General features: G+C 47.9%; 2 protein-coding genes across 5 annotated transcripts in view; both read right to left on the bottom strand.

The window, feature by feature from the left end:
* The window catches only part of LOC310850765 (solute carrier family 2, facilitated glucose transporter member 5-like), a 35,407-nt gene extending 31,417 nt beyond the window's left edge, over nucleotides 1–3,990 (bottom strand). The window contains exon 1 of one of the 4 annotated variants that reach the window (XM_083752681.1): nucleotides 3,742–3,990. The gene's annotated coding sequence lies outside the window, so the exon portion shown is untranslated. Of the gene's footprint in view, nucleotides 1–986; nucleotides 1,135–3,741 lie in introns of those variants that run through there. The other 3 variants (XM_083752680.1, XM_083752682.1, XM_083752679.1) reach the window with 3 other exon arrangements.
* A 94-nt stretch (nucleotides 3,991–4,084) lies between these two features.
* LOC310850767 (solute carrier family 2, facilitated glucose transporter member 5-like) lies at nucleotides 4,085–19,607 on the bottom strand. The gene is made up of 13 exons (XM_083752684.1): nucleotides 19,499–19,607; nucleotides 17,718–17,794; nucleotides 15,931–16,026; nucleotides 14,542–14,702; nucleotides 13,619–13,743; nucleotides 12,082–12,234; nucleotides 9,888–10,013; nucleotides 9,560–9,747; nucleotides 8,392–8,502; nucleotides 7,048–7,149; nucleotides 6,695–6,770; nucleotides 5,958–6,085; nucleotides 4,085–4,495 (listed from the first exon to the last, which is right to left on the bottom strand). The coding sequence occupies exons 2-13, from the start codon at nucleotides 17,757–17,759 to the stop codon at nucleotides 4,319–4,321; spliced, it is 1,485 nt and encodes a 494-aa protein (XP_083608810.1). The 5' UTR covers nucleotides 17,760–17,794; nucleotides 19,499–19,607; the 3' UTR covers nucleotides 4,085–4,318.
* Nucleotides 19,608–19,998: the final 391 nt, after the last annotated feature.

The following is a 19,998-nucleotide window of genomic DNA, read 5'->3' as shown; positions in this document are numbered from 1 at the left end:
TCCGTTCCTGGTTCTGGGAGACAGTGATGCAGAGGAGGGTGGAGAAGCACCCAGCCCTTCACTTACCTCTTCCTCCCACTCCGAAGCTTCCCCAGCCTTTGATTCTTGCTTCCTGGCTAGTACATTTCCCCACGAATTACTGCCCCGCTCTCCTGAGCCAGATTCCAGCCCCTCTTCCCCCAGTGCACCCTTGTCAGCATCCTGTCAGTCCCTGCCATGTGCTATATCTGGGGGGGGGGGGGGAATCAACACAATGGTCACCTTCCCTTCTGGGTAACTGCCTGGGTGGTGGGCAGGGCCAGAGGCAAAAGTGGGTGGAGTAATTACCTTTTCCAAGTAGGCTAGTTTCTACACCCCTCTCTCTCCTCTATCCAGGAGAGCAAGAGTTCAAGGATACATTCCAAGCAGGCAAAAGTACTAAAGGTGTGAAGGAAGGCAAGGGTGGTTGGTGGCTTGAGGAGAATTCTGAGGGCCAGATACAGAGGCTTGGAGGGCCAGATTTGGCCCAGGGCGCTGAGCTATTTCATCCCTGTCTTAAGGGATTTGCTTACAGACGGTACAGGTTGAATCCCAGGGCATATCCTTATAGGACTGGGAATGTCACCTGCCTGAAACCTGGAGCTAAATGGACCATTTGGTCTGATTCTGTGTAAGGCATCTTCCTATGTTCCTATGAAACCGATGGAGAGTAAAGCGGTATCTCGGGTTAAGTACTTAATTCGTTCCGGAGGTCCGTTCTTAACCTGAAACTGTTCTTAACCTGAAGCACCACTTTACCTAATGGGGCCTCCCGCTGCTGCCGTACCACTGGAACACAATTTTCGTTCTCATCCTGAAGCAAAGTTCTTAACTCGAGGTACTATTTCTGGGTTAGTGGAGTCTGTAACCTGAAGCGTATGTAACCTGAAGCGTATGTAACCCGAGGAACCACTGTAATTCCCACAGGGACATTTGGGGATAAATAGGCAGAGAGGATGCAGACTGACCACAGCTTTTCTGTACAGGTGAGTAGAGAATGACGTCAGCCAGTCCCTATTTTCCCTTGAAAACAGGCGCCAGGAAACCAAACACCATTGCGAGATCCAATCAGGAGAACGGCGCCAGGAAGTTCCATGGGAAGCTGTTGGCAGTTGGCAGCGGAGGTGAGAACCAATCACGGCAGGAAGGAGGCGGGGATAGAACAGTGCTGTTCCAAGTAATGGCCCCCAGCGGTACAAAAGAAGGTTGAAGGCTTCAGTGGCACCCTGGACAGAGAGCTCTGTGCACAACAGATTCCAACCACATCTGACAGCTTTACCACATGGTCAGACAGTGTTGGAAGGTGGAGTGGAAGGCAGGGAGCCCAAAGGGTAACTGGAGTCAGAGCCAATGAAAGGTAAGGTAAAGGTAAAGGTAAAGGGACCCCTGACCATTAGGTCCAGTTGTGACCCACTCTGGGGTTGCGGCGCTCATCTCGCTTTATTGGCCGAGGGAGCCGGAGTACAGCTTCCGGGTCATGTTATAGCCTTATGAGGCTTTGCCCTCGGGTGGGAAAAATATTGCACCTGGGAAAGGGAAGTGGGAGTCAACAGACACTCAAGGAATAGTTTCGGAGAAAAGGCTTTTATTTCTACCATCCATGAAAATAGTGTATGCAGCTGAACGGCAACACACAAAGATCTGCATTGATTGTTGCAATGCATCCATTATTATTATTACTGTGCAACTATAAAATTACTGTACTGTATAATATTAGGAAGTTGTATAATCTTAGAAGGGGCAAGGCTGTGACAATTAAGAAGGGGCCCTGCACTTCTCAGTTTGCCATTACGCTCCTGGTGCCAATACCCCTCGACCAGTAGCAAGTAAGAAAGCAGGCAGGTGGGGGCTGACTGAGTGCAGACTGAAACTGTTGGGACAGTGCCCCACCTTCACTATAACTGGGCAGCCACCACTGTGGTCAATGTCCATCTCAGCAATCAGGAACATAGGCTGAGGGGTATGTGGCTACACTTGGCAAATCTAGATTTCAGTTGGGGATTTTGAACCCGGGACCACCTTTTGTTCTTCTCTGCTACCCAGGCTTTTGATGCCCTAAGTTCAAACCCAGATCTTCTACAGACCAAATTTCAATGACGCTTGTTCCCATGGTGCAACTCCAGCCTTGCAAATCATCTTACTAAAAAGTGAAGGTGACCACACACAAACCTTCTAGTTAGCAAGTCTGCCCATAAATGCTAATCATTTTAAGGTATCTGGTTCACCCGAAGCGTGGGGGGCGGAATAGAGAAGTAATCCCATTTATATTGGATCAGGTCTGGTCACCTGGAGTCGAACCTTTGCTATGTACAAGCTTTTTATTGAGTTCTGTTCGTCTTGGCAATATGACGAACCAGTAGAGTGCTGGAGATGCTGGGAGCACTGGTGGAACCAATCCGGTACTCCCACCCACTGCGTTGCCACAGCCCCATGTCCACCTCTGTCCAGCCAACCCACAACAATGCCAGGGACAGGCAGGCAGCTCTGACCCACCATGCTGTGTTGGAAAACATAGTAAAGATACATAGACAGTAAAAGGAGGAGGGTGCAGGATGTTGTAAAAGATCTAAGATCATAGAACTGTAGAGTTGGAAGGGACCACAAGGATCATGTAGTTCAGTGTTTCTCAAACTTGGGTCTCCAACTGTTTTGGGACTATACTTCCCATCATCCCTGACCAACTGGTCCTGCTAGCTAAGGATGGTTGGAGCTGTAGTTCCAAAACAGCTAGAGACCCAAGTTTGGGAAGCCCTGATCTAGTCCAACCAGTAGACAGCTGTCCCATATGGGGATCAATCCTGCAACCTTGGCATTAACAGCACTATGCTCTAACCAACTGAACTATGCAGGCTGATGTCCATGGAGAAGTGCAAAGGAATTTGCAGGCACCGATAGATTATGGTTACCAGACGTCCCCGTTTCCCGGGGGCAGCCCCCCGATTTACAAATCTGTCCCCGGACATAATCCATCCCCGGAATGTCACCGGATTTCATTTAATGTCCCCGGATTTATATTTTAAGTGTTATAGATTTATTAGTAGGGAATTAATATTGTGTGATTGGTTCAACGGCACACGACACATCATATGGGGACTTCCGGCGAGACAAAATGGCGGGCGGCATGGCAGTGAGCAGCTCCTGAAGCCAGCCAGAGCCAACTGTGCTACCAGACTGGCTCCGGGCTGCTGAGACTGCTGCTGCCACCGCCACTGCCAAGGGGGAACCAGGGGACGCCCAGCACATCAACTGGGGGAACCACTGATGCCCCCCCCCCGCCTGTGACCCAAATCGAGCCGGGAGCGAGAGAGCTCGGCTACCTGGCCGACTGGCCAGCAGCGCTCTGGGGCGAAGAAAACCCCGAGCCGATGTAGGGAGAAGGAGGAGAGGAGAAGGAGAAGGAAGAGAGAGAAAGAGGAAGGAGAAAAAAGAGGGGAGCCCCAACCTTGCACCGCTAACGGTGTTAAGGAAGAGAGGTAGGAGAGCATAGGGAGGGCAAGGACACGTGGCCAAGCCCAGGCCCGACCCGAGCCTACTCCATGGCGGCTAGTGCTCCAAGAGAGCAGGTCAGGACCCAGAGGAAGGCCGTGTGACAGAGGAGACCACAGAAGAGAAGATATTACTTCTTTTTTAAAAAAATAATAATAACAACTTTTTTAAAAATAACCTTTTTTCTCTTTTTTTAAAGTGTCCCTGGATTCTTTGAAAAAAATCTGGTAACCTTACAATAGATGAATCTGCAGCCTTCTTCTTCCTCAAGCGCCTGCCTGTGATGTTACCCTTGCTCTCCTGATAAGGCCCCTGCCTGGTTATCTAACTGCAATCTCTGCTTGTGAACGTGACTTGATTTCTGTGTGTGTGTGTGCAAATGCCTCTGTGTGATTTATAAGCCTGGGGACTCCACTTTTGTGGGTTCCCCAGAGGCCGCAGCTGTTCTGGCCAAGTAAAGCTGTCTCAAACAGCGTAACGGGTGTGGTGAATCGAAGGAAACCGATCACAGTGTAGGCCCCATTACCGGCGGTTGTGATTTTGTGGGCTCGAGAGTCATTTCACACATTTGGCTCTGGACTGATTGTGCTCGCCCTTCGTAATTTAATAAAGAAACAACATTTATGGTAGAACAATAGAAAAGTGCACACAGCGAAGGGGGAAACAGCTTGGGTTGCTCTTCTGGCCTGAAAGGAAAATGGCCGTATGTGTTAACAGAGCTGAGGCGACTGAAGGACAGCATGAAGGGGATCTCTTTGGACCGTTGTATCTTAAAAAATAACAATTAAGCACAGCATCAACGCCTTCTGAGTTTCTAACTATTTGGGTTTCTATCTATCTGTTCCTTATCCTCCTTGGCTTGGAGATCCATGGACTTGCGGATTTCAAGAAAGGTCATGCCTCTGGTTTCCGGAACCATCGCGGAAATATAAATAAAGGTCACCATGCAGAGAGGCCAAAGGATCAGGAGGCTGTAAGGCCCAGTGAGCGGCTGGAGTTGGAAAGACAAAAGGGGGAGGGAACAGGGGGAGATAAGCAGGGGTTGACCAATGTGTCCCGGCGGGCTCCTCGCTTTCCCAGTCTCCATTTCAGCTCTGGGCATTTCCGCCTCAGTTTGGGAGTTGTAATCAAGCGTGCAGGGAGGAAATCTGCATGTGTTGCTGTGATGGCCTGGGATTCGGACTCGGAGGCTGAACCTGACGAATCCCAGCCTGCACAGGAGTCCCCGCCTCCAGAACCAGCTGAGCCGGGGCTGGGGCTTGAGCCTCAAGGGTCCTCACCTGTGCTGGATCCTCAGGTGCAGGCACCAGCTAAGTCTGCTCTGGAGGTGATGGAGGACCCATTGCCTGCAGGTGCTCCACTCTCAGCCCCGTCAGGGGAAGCTGAGGTTGCCTCTGGGTCTGGTAATCCTCCAGCCTCTCCTGAGCTGCAGAGGCTCAGGGCAGAGAGGTGGAGGGAATGAAGTTCTCGCAGGAGGAGTTCTCGCAGGAGGAGTGCTAGCCTCCAGGCCAGGAGAGGCGAGTCACCTGTGGACCAGGGCCACCCTATGCCTCAGGGCAGATAAAAGCCAGCCAGCCCAGTCCCAGGTTGCGGGAGCAACATTGTTGGTAGCCTGTTCCTGCCTGAACCCTGTCCTGCTCTTCTGCCAGAGTTCCTGACCTCACCCGACTCCCTGCCTTGGACCCTGCTTCAGCTTCGACGGACAGCCTCCATACTGCACCCTCGACCTCAGACTGGACTCGGACCTCACCGCACGGTTAGCCCTCGGGACCAGCACAGTTGCTCAACACACCCTCCTTGTGCCGCTGGCCCTGCCCATCTCATGTGGCCCCAGAAGGAAATGCAGCCCTCGGGATGGGAAAGACTGCTGACCTCCGCTTTCACGGGGGTGCCACCCCACCCAGAACAGACACGTGGACCTGACACCCGGACCGTGGAAGAGCCCACCCATAGGGCTCCTGTCCTTCCAGGGTTCGGTTTCCATTTAATGACGCCTGCACGGTGTCTGGATGCCGATCCAGGACCTCCAGGAAAGGTCGTTTTGTCGAGCACGCAAAAGCGGAACGGCCAGAGTCCTCAGTTCAGGAACTTCACCTGGCCTACCAATTGCAGGGGCTTGTTGTCTTGCCCTGCAGGGTATAGGGTGAGATGAGGTTCAAGCCAAGCAGAAGGCAAGGTGGGACCAGCCGTCTGCAAACATGAAGGCTGTGCTCTGGGGAGCAACTGAGCTCAGAAGCTGCTCGAGCAAGGAGCAAGCTGGAGCTGAGCTCTTTTAAACAGCAGCAGATGCAAACTGGTTCCCTGCATTCTCCCAGCATTCCCACGTCATTTCCTACCGTTGGGGCGGAGCTGTTGTGTTTGCTAGATACAGTTTGTGGCTCGAAGAAATGTGATTTTTATTGCTGTTTTATTTATTTATTTCCCGCTAAAAGGGACCTGGCAGAACCACTCACCTCTAGCTTAAGGAAGATCACCACAGCAGAGCAGCGGGTGACCCAGTTCACTATTCCACCCAGCGTGAAAGCTGTGGCCCGCGATGATTGAAGGAAGATCTCGAGAGTGACCACGTAGGTGACTATAGCTGGGAAGACAGAACGAAGCTGGGTGTTGAATTTGGCTCCCTCCTCCCAGAGTGATTTAACAGTCACACCCTCTTCCCAGGGAACTCTGGGAATTGTGGCTCTGCGAAGGGAACAGGAGGGGTCTCCTAAACACTCCACAGTTCCCATAATTCTTTGGGGGGGGAAGCCATGATCGTTTAAAGTGATACAAAACTTCTTTCAACATACAGTACAGATAGGGCCCTCCAGATATTTGGAACTATAACTCCCTTCCAGTGCTGGATCTATGTCTTTTCCATCTTAATTAATTAAATTTGCATATCACCCTTCATCCAGAGGTCACAACACAAAAATACAACATGAGAAGGCAAAACACATAATAAAACAAAATCAAACCGATAACTCCCCTCCCACCCCAAAAAACACATTTAAAAGTCCATAGGTTGTTTAATCAGCCAAAGGTCTGGTCAAAGAGAATCATTTTTGCTTGGCAAAATGATAAAGATATTTAATAAAGGCGCCAGCAAGTCTCCCCGGGGAGAGCATTCCACAAATGGGGAGCCGCCGCAGAAAAGGCCCGTGTTCTTCACCCACCTCAAATAAATTTTGTGTGTTGCCTGAGCCCTTACCTGGCCCAAGCATGTATCCAGTGATCATGGCAATGACTAAAACGGAGCTCAAGTAAATCATCCATGGCTGCATGGGCTGTTGGAGAAAGAGAGTTGTGCATGAGCGAGGTTGCCTCTCGTTTTGAGGCAGGGGTGGGGAAGCAAAGTTCTTAACCCGAGGTAATATTTCTGGGTTAGTGGAGTCTGTAACCTGAAGCGTATGTAACCTGAAGCGTATGTAACCTGAGGTACCACTGTATTATTATTATTATGAATTAATATATAGAATTATAATAATGGCCTAAACAAAGCAGAATAGCTAATTTTAATGAGCAGCGTTCAGCTCTGCATTCTGCCGGTCCCGATTTACTCACCTGAAGTTCAAGGCTCAAGGTTAGCAAGACGCAGGCAACACTACAGATCAGAAATCCCAGAAGCAGGAGAAACCTCCGTCCCACAGAGTCAATGACAGACATCTAGGGAATATAAAGGCAGGGGGGTGAGAAAGAAAGGAAGCCTCTGATCACAGCCAACAGCTTCAGGTTGCAGAGTTACAGCTGATTTATTGATTTTACAGGCAGGTCCCGCTTACCGGACATACGGCGTTCCCAGGAAATGGCTAGTGTTCACATAACGAGCTGACAATTTCCATTATTTCCTATGGGAACATTTTAAATCAAAGATCTCACTCCCTCTCTCCATGGTTTCTGCCTGAAAATAGCTGCTGCCAACCAGCAAACCAAGTAAGGAACTGGGCAGTTTTCCTCAAGACAAACCTCCTAAATGCATGCAAATACCTGCGTGCATTTAATTAAAAAAATATATATCCTACTTGATTGTCATGAAGCCTCTTAGTTTGCAGGAAATATGAAAAAGTATCAATAAAAATGTATTTTTAAAAAATATCCAAAATTTTATTAAAACCAACGGGAGAAGAAGAAATAAAACGAAACTAACTGTGGCCTAAACCAATTTTGTTTTAAGCGGGTGCTGAAAAGAAGACAGCAAAGGTATCTATCTGCCTGATGTCAATGGCATAGGTGCTGCCATGCTAAGAGATCAATTTATTACAAGTGTTTATACAGTGGTACCTCAGGTTAAGTCCTTAATTCGTTCCGGAGGTCCGTTCTTAACCTGAAACTGTTCTTAACCTGAAGCACCACTTTAGCTAATGGGGCCTCCTGCTGCTGCCGTGCCGCCGGAACACGATTTCTGTTCTCATCCTGAAGCAAAGTTCTTAACCTGAAGCACTATTTCTGGGTTAGCGGAGTGTGTAACCTGAAGCGTATGTAACCTGAAGCGTATGTAACCCGGGGTGTACCACTGTAGTTTATTTAAGAAAAATTACATACTGCTTGACTGTAGGAAAGCTAAGCGGCTTACAAGGAATATAAAAATATAAAGAGTTAAAAGTTTTTTAAACAATTGATTGGATGTCTTGTGCAACAAAACTGCTCCTCCCCCCCCCAAAAAAAAATCCCCCAAAGATCAAGCTTTTTGCCATAAGGAAAGTTCTGGAGGAACGTAAAGAAAAATTGTCTTGATGTGGCCTTATCTAAACCCTCCTTGCCAACAAGCCAGACTGAATAGATAAATAGCCAACATCATGTAACCTCCCTCTCTTTAATTGGTAGGGTGGGAATACTATAGGCCAAATGCAGGTCTCTCTGGGATTGAGTTTGGAGATTTGAAAGGGAAGGAGAGAGGGGATGGCTCACCATTATGGAGGCTATAAACAAGAGCCAACACGTCACACACAAATTCATATAAAAGATATGGCTCTCTTTGCTTAGAAGTGACCTGTAGATTTTCTCTGCGTAGAAGTAGCCCTGCAAGCAGATCACAGCAAACAAAAACATCAGCTGCGGAAGAAGATGCCGGCTACCAGGAATTTTCAGGAAAGAGGAAAAAGCAAAATGAAATAAAATAGAAACCACGCCAAACAACCCTTCGCTGATGAGAGCTGCCTTTCATGTATTTTAGAATCATAAAGCCAAAGAACTGGAATGGAGCCCAAGAGTCATCTCCTGCAATGAAGGAATCGCAGATAACAAACCCATGGCAAGTGGCCATTCAAGCTATGTTTCAACGCCTCCAATGAAGGAGGATATTTATTTATGCATTCTATTCTAGGCAATACACCCACATTTGATTTCATCCTTCCCTCAGAGGTGTACACGGTAACAAAATAAAAAAAACAACAAAACCGGAATTCATTAAAATGCCTGGCTAAAAACAGCAACACAGGGTTGCCTCACGTGACATGAGGCAATCGCCCCCACCCTGTCAAACTTGGCCTGTGAGAGCTGGGGGTGTCAAAATGGCTCCTCCAGCTGGATTCAGTTCCCCACCTGCTTCACCTGGAAGAATGTTCTGGAATTCCTTGTCTGGGTGGGTGTGCGGGTGCATGCACACACACACACACACAAATCAGCAACCTAGTGTTACAGCCTCTGAATGCTGATTGTAGAGCAAAACTTCTCAGAGGATGTTTTTTCTGACAAACATAAGTGAAATTCTTCAATGGTTCGAGAGGAGCTTGAAGAAATAGATTCCTGAACCAGTGAAGAATATCAGTTCTCCCCTGGAGGTTATCTGGCTTCCCTGAAATTTGCCAATTTTGGCCTCAACTGTGGGTCCAGCTTTACTACATATCATTTCACTGCTGAAGGACGTAAAAGCCTCAGTCCTCTTTCCTTCTGGTCTTCCTTTCCTTAGCCCTTTCTTTCCTTCATTCACCAGTTGAAAAAAATAGCCAGCCCCCCCATTATTACACGTGACCCTCAGGCACTTTCCGGGGCAGGAACATGCCCCCTCCCGGCAGAGAAAGGTTCCTCATCCCTTCTCCCACAGCTCCTGAGCCACTTGGAACATTGGCTTCCTCACCCCAATTATGCCAGAAAATTGCTGTCCCCCCAACAAGATGACGACGGTGATGACTTGGCGACGGAGACTATGGCTTTTCAGAAGCGAAAATATCGTCATGTCCTTTTCTTGTATCTCATACTTCTCCTCCTTTCGGAGCTCCTCAATCTCATTTTCCATGTCAGCCTTGTTCCTGAGCATTCTCAAGGCTGGGTGGGGAGAGAAAGAGAGAGAGAGAAGGAGAGAGAATCTGAGGAAGAAAGAGCATTCAAGCACTACGCACTGTCCAGACTAGAGTGTAAACATCACATACCCTCCAACATAACACAAAGCTACAAAGCCAGCCTACCTTTCCTCGCTTTTGCTTCGTTCTTCATTTGAATAAACAGGTAGCGAGGACTTTCAGGGCACAGGAGCAGGAGCGGGATGTTGAAGAAAGCAACTATCCCAGTCAAGCCCAGCATCACTGGCAGACCTAAGAAAACGAGACAAGTGAATAAGTCGCAACAAGGTACGTTTACAAAGTGAAGCATGGAGTGGAGGCAGTGGAGGGGAGAGCACTTTTCTCCCCCTCTCCTGACGCTAGGACCACGACACATCCTGCAAAACTGAATGCAGGGCAGAGAAAAGAAGGGGCCGACCACAGGAAGAGCTGAACTGTGGAACTCACTTCCACAAGAGGCCAGGGTGGCCACCACCAACTTAGATGGCTTTAAAAGAGGATGGGACAAACTCATGGAGGAAAGGGCGATGGATGGCAACTGGCCTGCTCTGGAAGGCTCTTGTTATGTTTTTTTCTTTTATTTTCAATTATGTTTTATTAAGTTTCAACATTTTAAACATATACAATCAAAACACAATTTCATCTTTTCTCTTATTTTTTTGATCTCCCAACCCGTTTTCCATGGAGTTGTGGTTTCTCTGCTTCTGCTGCCCCCTATCTTCTATATTATAAACTAATTACTTCTGTTGCTCGTTGCTCACATCCTGCTCGTGAGTTCATCATACTATAATATTTCTCTAAGCAGTCCAAAAAAGACATCCATTCTTCCATAAAACGATCATCGTGAGATTCTCCTAATTTTGCCAGTTCTGCATAGTCCATTATCTCACTTATTCATTCTTCTTTGGTAGGAACTTCTTCCTTCCTTCCATTTCTGCACATAAAGCTGTTGTCGTTACATACAAAAACAACTTTAACATTTCCTTTGGAATTTATGCCTATAATCCCTCACAGAAAAATACTTCTGGCTTCTTTTTTGATACATTCATTTAAACAAATTATCTAAAATGTATAAGAAGTGTCAGGGAACTGCCATCGGAGCTAGAGGCGGAGGGAAGGCTCCAGAGGGATGCCGGAGAGGGTCCCAGTAGGGAGAGAGGCAGCCCATCTGCTGGGGAAGGAAATCAGCGTAACACCAGTGGAGAAGGGGGGGGCAGATGGGGGAATCGGAGAGGAGGCTCCAGGACTCTTCACCCAGAGACCAGTGGGGAGAGCACGGGTCCTCCGCTGCCCACACCCTCCCTGCGCAGAAGACTTCCGCGCAGGGAGAGTAGGAGGAGACTTGGCGTCAAAGAACTTCTTTGCTGGAAGAAGTTCAAGAAACGCCACTGACGGATTCTGCCAGCGACTGAGACAGCCATGAAGTGAAGGGCTGTCCAGACAGAAAGGATTCAACCAGGTAACCTAGCCAGGAGTGGCGGCAACTTATGCACGAGCAACCCCTACAACCATTACAAGAAGGTTCCTTACAATTGCGGAAAGTGTAAAGAAGGTAGATGGATTGTATATACAGTGGTACCTCGGGTTACAGATGCTCCAGGTTACGCATACTGGAACAGGTTACTTCCTGGTTTCGGTGCTTTGTGCATGCGCAGAAGCACTGAATTGTGACTCACGTGTGCGCAGATGCGGTGCAGCAGGTTGCGAATGCTGTGGGTTGCGAACGTGTCTCCCGTACGGATCACATTCGCAACCCAAGGTTCCACTGTATCTACTGTATATGTGGTGGGCTTGCAAGAAAGCAAGGGTATTTGGGGAAATGATACATGATGAAATTAAAAAGATGTTTAAAATTGGCTCTTCTTAATTATGAAGTAGGATGCCATGCCTAGTCTGCCTACATATCATAGGATGTAAAAGGCAAAGGACCCCTGGACGGTTAAGCCCAGTCAAAGGCAACTATGGGCTTGCGGCACTCATCTCGCTTTCAGGCCGAGGGAGCCGCCGTTTGTCCACAGCTTTCTGGGTCCTGTGGCCAGCATGACTAAAGCGCTTCTGGCGCAGCAAAACACCGTGACGAAAACCAGAGCGCATGGAAATGCCGTTTACCTTCCCGTCACAGTGGTACCTATTTATCTACTTGCACTGGCATACTTTCGAACTGCCAAGTTGGCAGGAGCTGGGACAGAGCAACGGGAGCTCATCCCATTGCACAGATTCAAACAGCCGACCTTCTGATTGGCAAGTCCAAGAGGCTCAGTGGTTTAGACCACAGCGCCACCCCCACATCCCTGACCCCACCCTCTTTTCTCCAACTTACGTTTCTTGTTCCCAAGGATGTTGGGACTGCTGATGGCCTGAGCCAAGAGGAGACCCACGGTGAAGAACAGTATGGACATCATCGTGAAGGCACCCCTCATGCTTACGGGGGCGAGCTCTCCAACATATAACGGGATCATAGTGGAAAACAAGCCTGGTTAAATGAGGATCAAAGGGTCACAGGCACAACTGGCAGAGGGACCTCATCCATGGTGTTACTTCATCATAGTGCTGCAACCACTATTAATCCTGCTCTGAACAGACTAGTGCACACAGATAACTCTGTTAATTTCAGTGGGTTTGCTGTGAGTAGAACTTTGCTGGTCCCAGCCGTTCTGCCTCCCACCACTTGAACTCAGGGCCCAGTCACGCTTTCTCTTAAGTCCATACCTCTTTGCCGCATTTTCTATTTGGTCTGGGACTGGATGTTCCCACCTGGGATTTTTGCCTCTAATTTTACTTGGGAAAAGACTCCAGAAACCCTATGTTATCCCATTTATTCTTCCTATAACCAATATAACTGGGATAGCCTGGTCATCTCGGGGTCGTTGGTTTGAGCCCCACGTTGGGCAAAAGATTCCTGCATTGCAGGGGGTTGGACTAGATGACCCTCGTGGTCCCTTCCGACTCTACAATTCTGTGACTCCATGATTGTATAGCCTGCTTCTCATGTTGTCTCCACCTTCAGCTTCACCCACCCATGGCAGGGAATCAGAAGAGAATCAGAAAACCAGGAAACCCGATGAATCAGACAATCATTTGACATATGTAAAAGGAAACGGGATCTTTCCGATATGTATGATTGAATACTTATCATTATAGACAGAAAATAAAGTTGTGGAGCCATCACAAATGAGCGGGAACACACACAAATTTCGCACCTATATGACTTGATCACCTTTTTTTTTTTTTTGTAAGAGCGCTAAACAGGGGGGAAAGTAAAATAAATAAATAAAAATGATGCACGGCAAGAAAACGAGAAGTGTGCTGGTCAAAGCTGGAGACAAATGGGAAAAAAAATTACCTTGCAGGGAACCAGGCAGAGGGCCTTCTCGGTAGTGGCACCTGCCCTGTGGAACGCCCTCCCATCAGATGTCAAAGAAATAAACAACTATCTGACTTTTATAAGGCATCTGAAGGCAACCCTATTTAAGGAAGTTTTTAATGTTTGATGTTTAATCGTGTTTTTAACATTCTGTTGGAAGCTGCCCAGAGGGGTTTAAAAATTGAAACAGAATCCTCTACTGGAGAAGTATTTAAAATGGTATGATACTGCTTGAAAGGTACATTGCAAATGGGACCCAAGTCAGCCCTAAGTCACGCCTATTATTTTCAACGGGTCTACTCTGAGTAGGATTAACATTGTGCACGGCTCCCTAACTTTTTAATGCTGATAAGCAGCCTAGGCATCTGGGTTCAGGAGCCAAAGCTTTCAAACCACAGACACGGGTTCAAGGCAGCTTTCTGCTTTTGTTTGGCTTGGTTTTGTTAAAAGGCAATTCAAAGACTGCATGCGGGGCGTTTTTTTTTTTCCCCACCTGAAGATATCCCAACGAGGAAGCGAGCAAAAATGCCAAAGTCGTAGAATTTCCCTGCATCGGAAGCACCCATTAATCCACAGGCAACAGCGGCTGCAGCATTATTGAGCATCAGGGACCGTCTCCTGAAAATACAGCAAAAAGGGTGTGAGGAGGAGATGAGCAGGCCCCAAGCAGCGAAAAGAGTAGAGGAGGGAGGGCAGCTGCGGAGTTGCCACAAGGCCCTGAAGTGCTGCTGCCAGTCAGTGTAGACAATACTGATTGGCTACTGCATGGATAGGCAAACTAAGGCCCGGGGGCTGGATCTGGCCCAATCGCCTTCTAAATCCGGCCCGTGGATGGTCCGGGAATCAGCGTGTTTTTACATGAGTAGAATGTGTCCTTTTATTTAAAATGCATCTTTGGGTTATTTGTGGGGCATAGGAATTCGTTCATTTTTTATTTTTTATTAATATAGCCCGCCCACCCCCCAAGGTCTGAGGGACAGTGGACTGGCCCCCTGCTGAAAAAGTTTGCTGACCCCTGGTCTACTGATTCAGATGGACCAACAGTCTGAAACAGCCCGAGGCTGCTCCCTATGTTCAGCAAGCCCTAGGCTCTGTGGTTTAACCCACAGCGCCACCCGTGTATCATGTAAAGGCTATATTTAAAGAAATGGATGCTTGGTGGAATATAAATGTCTTATTTTTACATGTTGTCTTTTATATAAGTTCTATATAATTGCATACAGAGTCATGTGAGCCGCGTTGCTTTATTTATCTGTATTCCTTTGTGTTGTGTTTTCCTATGTTTCTAAGGCAATGACCCAACACATAGCTTAAATAGAGATCAGTGGGGGATGTGGGTCAGTGATAGTCATATTCCCCACCCCCCAACACCTCTTGCTGTGCCTACTGTTCTCCATCACCCTATTATCTCTGTACCTGCCGCAGCCATCCACCAAGGTGCCGAGCATTAGCGACCCAATGATGCCTCCAATTGGGAAGACCATAGCGTTAAAGGCCACCCGGCCACTCAGAGTCTCTTCGATTCTGATGTCCATCCTTTCGGTCTCTTCCGTTATGTTGGAATTTATATGTGAGACCTAAGGTGGAAGAGAGACATCAGATGAAAGTCTGAAGTGGGACAAGCACACAGGATCTGAGACACAGGAAACTAATTTATACCATCCAGCGCAGTATCACCTACAGCGGTACCCTGGTTCTCCAACGCCTTGGTACTCAAACAACTTGGAACCCAAACACTGCAAACCCGGAAGTAAGCGTTCCAGTTTGCGAACTTTTTTCAGAAGCCAAACATGCTCTGTTTTGAGTGTTACGCTTCCGATTCGAGTGCCACGCTTCTATTTTGAACGTTACGCTGAGGTCTGTCTGTTTTTGCTATTTATTTTGCATTTTTGTTTTTGCGGCTCTTTTTCTTTTGTTTTTGTGACTGTGTGGAACCAGTTCAGCTATTGATTGATTGATTGATTGATTGATTGATTGTGTGACTGCAGTACATTGCTTATTGCTTTCATTTTATGGGTCAATGGTCTCATGAGATAGTAAAATTCATGTTAAATTGCTGTTTTAGGGGTTGTTTTTAAAAGTCTGGAACCGATTAATCCATTTTGCATTACTTTCTATGGGAAAGCGTGCTTTGGTTTTGGAACGGACTTCCAGAACGGATTAAGTTTGAGAACCAAGGTACCATTGTACTCTGAATGGCAGCAGTTACCCAGAGTCTCAAGCAGAGCTCTTTGCCATCACCTGCTGCCCTCAGCAAAAACAAGAACTAGAAATGCTTTGGGTTGCCCCTGGGACCACCCCACATGCAACATTTGCCCTCTAAAACTGAGCTGTGGCCCACAGACTCCCCCTGCTCACTCAACCCTGCTACCTCTTCAGTTTCTGACACTGCCTTTCCCCAGTCTTCTGCCTCTGACCATTCTTTGTCACTCCACCACTTTCTTCCATTGGGGGCTCCCCAGCTGGTGCCCATGACACCACCTAGGTCCCTAGTAGAACCAGTAGAAGCATTGTCCCCCAATCTAGCCTAGTAGTGTCTGCACTGACTGGCAGCTGCTCTTTGAGGTTTCAGATTCTGATCTTTCCCAGCCCCGCTCGGGGATGTTACGGGTTTTGAACCAGGAGATTCCTGCATGCAAAGCAGATGCTCCGCTGCTGAGCTACGGCTTTTCCAAGCGAATGCATTGACCCACCCCTGCCCTATGTAGATTCCTGCATTGCAGGGGGTTGGACTAGATGACTCTTGGGGTTCCCTTCCAAGTTATTTGATTCTAAGTAGTCCCACAGATGATAGGGCTGGCTTACCGTCTCTGGGTTGAAGACAACCCAGTAGATGTATCCCAGTTGCAAGGATCCAAGGGAGGGAATCACTGTAGCAATTAGAAGTCCGGATGTCAGTTCCTATAGGAAAGAGCAGTAGACAGTGCTGCTGGTTGTATAACTGTGCAGGTGCATTAGAGACACCTACTAGTGAAAACCCAGCCCTACCCATAAAACGAAGCATGGCCAGACACTCCAGAGAGAGTGCGGTGTAGTGGTTAGCGTATCGGTCTAGGTCTTGGGATAGGCTACCAGGGCTTGAATCCCCTGCTCAACCATGACGTTTACTGGGGTGAACTTGGGCCAGTCACTGCCTCTCTCAGCCAGTGGCCAAATGGGGCCTGCCACAATCCCCAGGCCACATTAGGAGGCAAAAATTGCAGGCACGGTTGTCCTGATTCAGTGAGCAGGACCTACAGTCCGGGCAGGCTGAGAGGCTGCAATTTGCATGCAATAGTAGGACCTGGGGAGGGGGGTCAGGTGAGTGGTACATCCCACAGCAGCAGAAACCCCAAGCACAACTTCTCAAGCCATTGGGGTGACTCCGGCACCTCTCCTATTGGTGAAGAGCCCTCCCCTTCTTGGGAAACGTTTCTGAGTGCAATTCAAAGGGCTGGTGCTGACCTTTAAAGCCCTGAATGGCTTTGGCCCTCCATACCTGAAGGAGAGTCTCCACCCCCATCATTCAGCCCGGACGCTGAGGTCCAGCTCTGAGGGCCTTCTGGCAGTTCCCTGAGAAAAGTCAGGTTACAATGGAACCAGGCCGAGGGCCTTCCCAGTAGTCATGCCTCCCATCAGATGTCAATGAAACAAACAACTATCTGACTTTTAGAAGACATCTGAAGGCCATCCTATATAGGGAAGTTTTTAATGGTTGATGTCTCAATTTTTAAGTTGTTCGAAGCCACCCAGAGTAGCCGTCCAGTTAGATGGGCAGTAACTAATTAATTACAGTGGTACCTCGGGTTACAAACACCTCAGGTTACAAACACTTCAGGTTACAGACTCCGCTAACCCAGAAATAATACCTCAGGTTAAGAACTTTACCTCAGAATGAGAACAGAAATCGCGTGCTGGCGGTGCAGTGGCAGTGGGAGGCCCCATTCACTAAAGTGGTACCTCAGGTAAAGAACGGTTTCAGGTTAAGAAGGGACCTCTGGAACGAATTAAGTTCGTAACCAGAGGTACTACTACTAGGGATAAATCCAACTCTGCAAGGAAGCAGAGGCGAGAGCAAAGGCAGAAACAAACCTTGCCTCCAGCTCTCCAGATTTGGTTGGATTTCAACTTCCATCTGCCCAAAAACAGCCCGGCCAACGGTCAGGGAGGATGGGAGTTGTAGTCCAACAACATATGGAAATCTACAGGCTGCCCATCCCTGAATTAAATGTGCCTGGGAGCTGGGACACCATCAAGGTAGGAGGCTGCCTGCTGCATCTCTGCATGAGTGGCTTCTTCTTCTTCTTCTTCTTCTTCTTCTTCTTCTTCTTCTTCTTCTTCTTCTTCTTCGTTTCATGGCCAAGTGGAGATTTGAACCTTAGTCTCCAGGTCTTCATTGGACACCCTCACCACTGTACCACACTGGCTAAGATGGCAGCCTTCAATTGTTGCTGGACTCGAACTCGCATCAGTCCCAGCCAGCGTGGCCAATGAGGAGGGACAGTGGGGAGCTGTAGTACCGATTTGCTTTGCCCAGCTTTAGAACTTCAAACCATTGTGGCTGATTTTGATTTGAATCTCACCAGGGGGAGCCAGGCTGCATCTGAACTCACCTTTTTCTTGCGTTTGGGAATTGAGGTATTCGAAGTTTCCATAGTTCCCTGGGTATGGGTGAAAAATAGGCAGGGAGCTGTAGGGAGAAAGAAGAATTTGGGCGTTCCGAGATGGTATCAACTAGAGGAGTCGGAGGAGGAGAGGACAGAGGGTGAAGAAAGAGCTGTGAGTGGAAGGGGGCCCCTTCCCCATTCTCTGGACCCCCTGGGGAAATCAACAAACCTGTTGTACCTGGAACTGAGTGTGGAGAAGGCAGCTGAATGGGACACAACTGTAGCAGCCTAAGGAGGTAACATCCACCTTGGGCCTGCTCATAAAAAGCAAGCCTACAATGAGAGACTAAGACGACATTTGCTGTTTCCAGGAACTCTTTTGGTTATGAGACTTTTGTGGGTGAGCTGAGTTTGTTTGGACCCTGGGGTGAAAATCCAGAGTCTGAGAGGGAGGGTGTGCCGGAAGGAAAATGATTTCTATATATTGGTAACTTTGTATTAATGTAACATTTTTACATGCAACCATGTATTTTTGCAATGCATTCTTTATGCTGTTTGTTGTTTGTTTTTATTGACATTGCAAGAGATTAAGGGCTCCAGAGCTTGGTTGGTTTGCGTTCATGATTGCAGTGCAACCTCTTTGTAATAAAGGACCTACCTATGTGATGATGCTGACACAAACCCCTACACAAATCCCTATGCAACAGAACAAAAGAACAAAATGACCTCGGCCCAGTATACCTGAAGGAGCATCTCCATCCCCATCATTCAGCTCAGACACTGAGGTCCAGCTCCAAGGGCCTTCTGGCAGTTCCCTCACTGCGAGAAGTGAGGTTACAGGGAACCAGGCACAGGGCCTTCTCGGTAGTGGTGCCCTGTGAAACACCCTCCCATCAGATGTCAAGGAAACAAACAACTATCTGACTTTTAGGCAGCCCTGTTTAGGCAAGCTTTTAATGTTTGATGTTTTGTTGCTTTTTTATTATTATATTCTGTTGGGAGCCGCCCAGAGTGCCTGGGATATAAATAATAAATTATATTATTATTATAACAGAAAACCCATCTGTCTCCCTCCCTTCTCTTTCCCCCACAACTGCAAGATGTCTACGACAAAAGTGTCTCCCACTACATATAAAAGAACTGTGAAAAGGAATCTATGAATTGGTAGTGGGGGGCACAGACATGCTTTCCCCTGTTTATTTGTTTTGTAACAAAAGAAAGTCTTTAATAAAAACCTTTTAAAAAAAGTTTTCTGAAATCAACAATTCCAAAAAATAATTTGTTGTTGTCCTGGGTGCTGCAGTGTGGTAAGGGTGATGAGAGATGTTAGGAGACCTCCCAGATCTACAATCCCCCAAACACTTTTATTAATACTGATTAGGGATCAGGGATGGTGGGATTTGTAGTCCAGCAATATCTGAAAAGCCCACAGGAGCACCATCCAGAATGGAGACTCCCTGCCATGCCTCTGCATGAGTGGCTGCTCTGGCCGTTAGTAAGACAGATTAAAATGGGGACGAGGGAAACTCCAAACATTGTTGGAATTTCAATTCCCATCCATCCCAGCAGCTGGCAGAGATGGTAGTTGTTGTAGTCCCACAACATCTGGAGGGGGGCTGGTTCCCCCACTCCCAGATTGAAGCAAAGTCAAAAGCTGGAACTTCAACCGTTCTCTCTCAGGGCGGTCAATTGGATCAAGAGTCCCAGAAGTGGGTAGCGGTGAAGCCCCTCCATTATGGAGCCACCCCACACAGCCAGTGCATTTCGGCAGAGGCACAGAAACCTACCGCAGCTTTTCGCCCTGCCAAGGAGAGTAGGGGGAATCAGCCAAGCTCTGTTTTCCCTTGAAAGGAGGACATCAAAAGGCGGACGGTATGGCAAGAGCCAATCAGAGGAAGGAAGCTGGAAGATTCCGGGGGAAGCAGCTGTTGACAGTTGGAAGGCCCAATAGAGAAGGCCAATGTAGGAGCATATCAGAATTGTTGCCAGCACAACAGAACTGGTATAACCTACAGCATGAGGCCAATGGCCCACCTAGACCAGCACTCGGTCTTCACAGTGGCCAACCAGATGCCTATTATGGGATGCCCACAAGCAGGTTATGAGTGCAAGAGTACTCTCCCTGCAAGAGCGATTCCCAGCATTCAGACTCATGCCAGCTCTAGCTAAATATGTTCCTGCTAAATATTCCCTCTTTCAAAGAGCCTTCTAAATCTTTATCCCAGTGGATAAAGATCCTGTCTTGGATTTGAAATTTGATTTTATATATGGGCTTTTGTTGCTTTAA

Source organism: Podarcis gaigeae (genome assembly GCF_964106915.1).
Source record: "Podarcis gaigeae genome assembly, chromosome: 8".
NCBI lineage: Eukaryota > Metazoa > Chordata > Lepidosauria > Squamata > Lacertidae > Podarcis > Podarcis gaigeae.
This window is presented reverse-complemented; position numbering and strand designations above follow the sequence as displayed.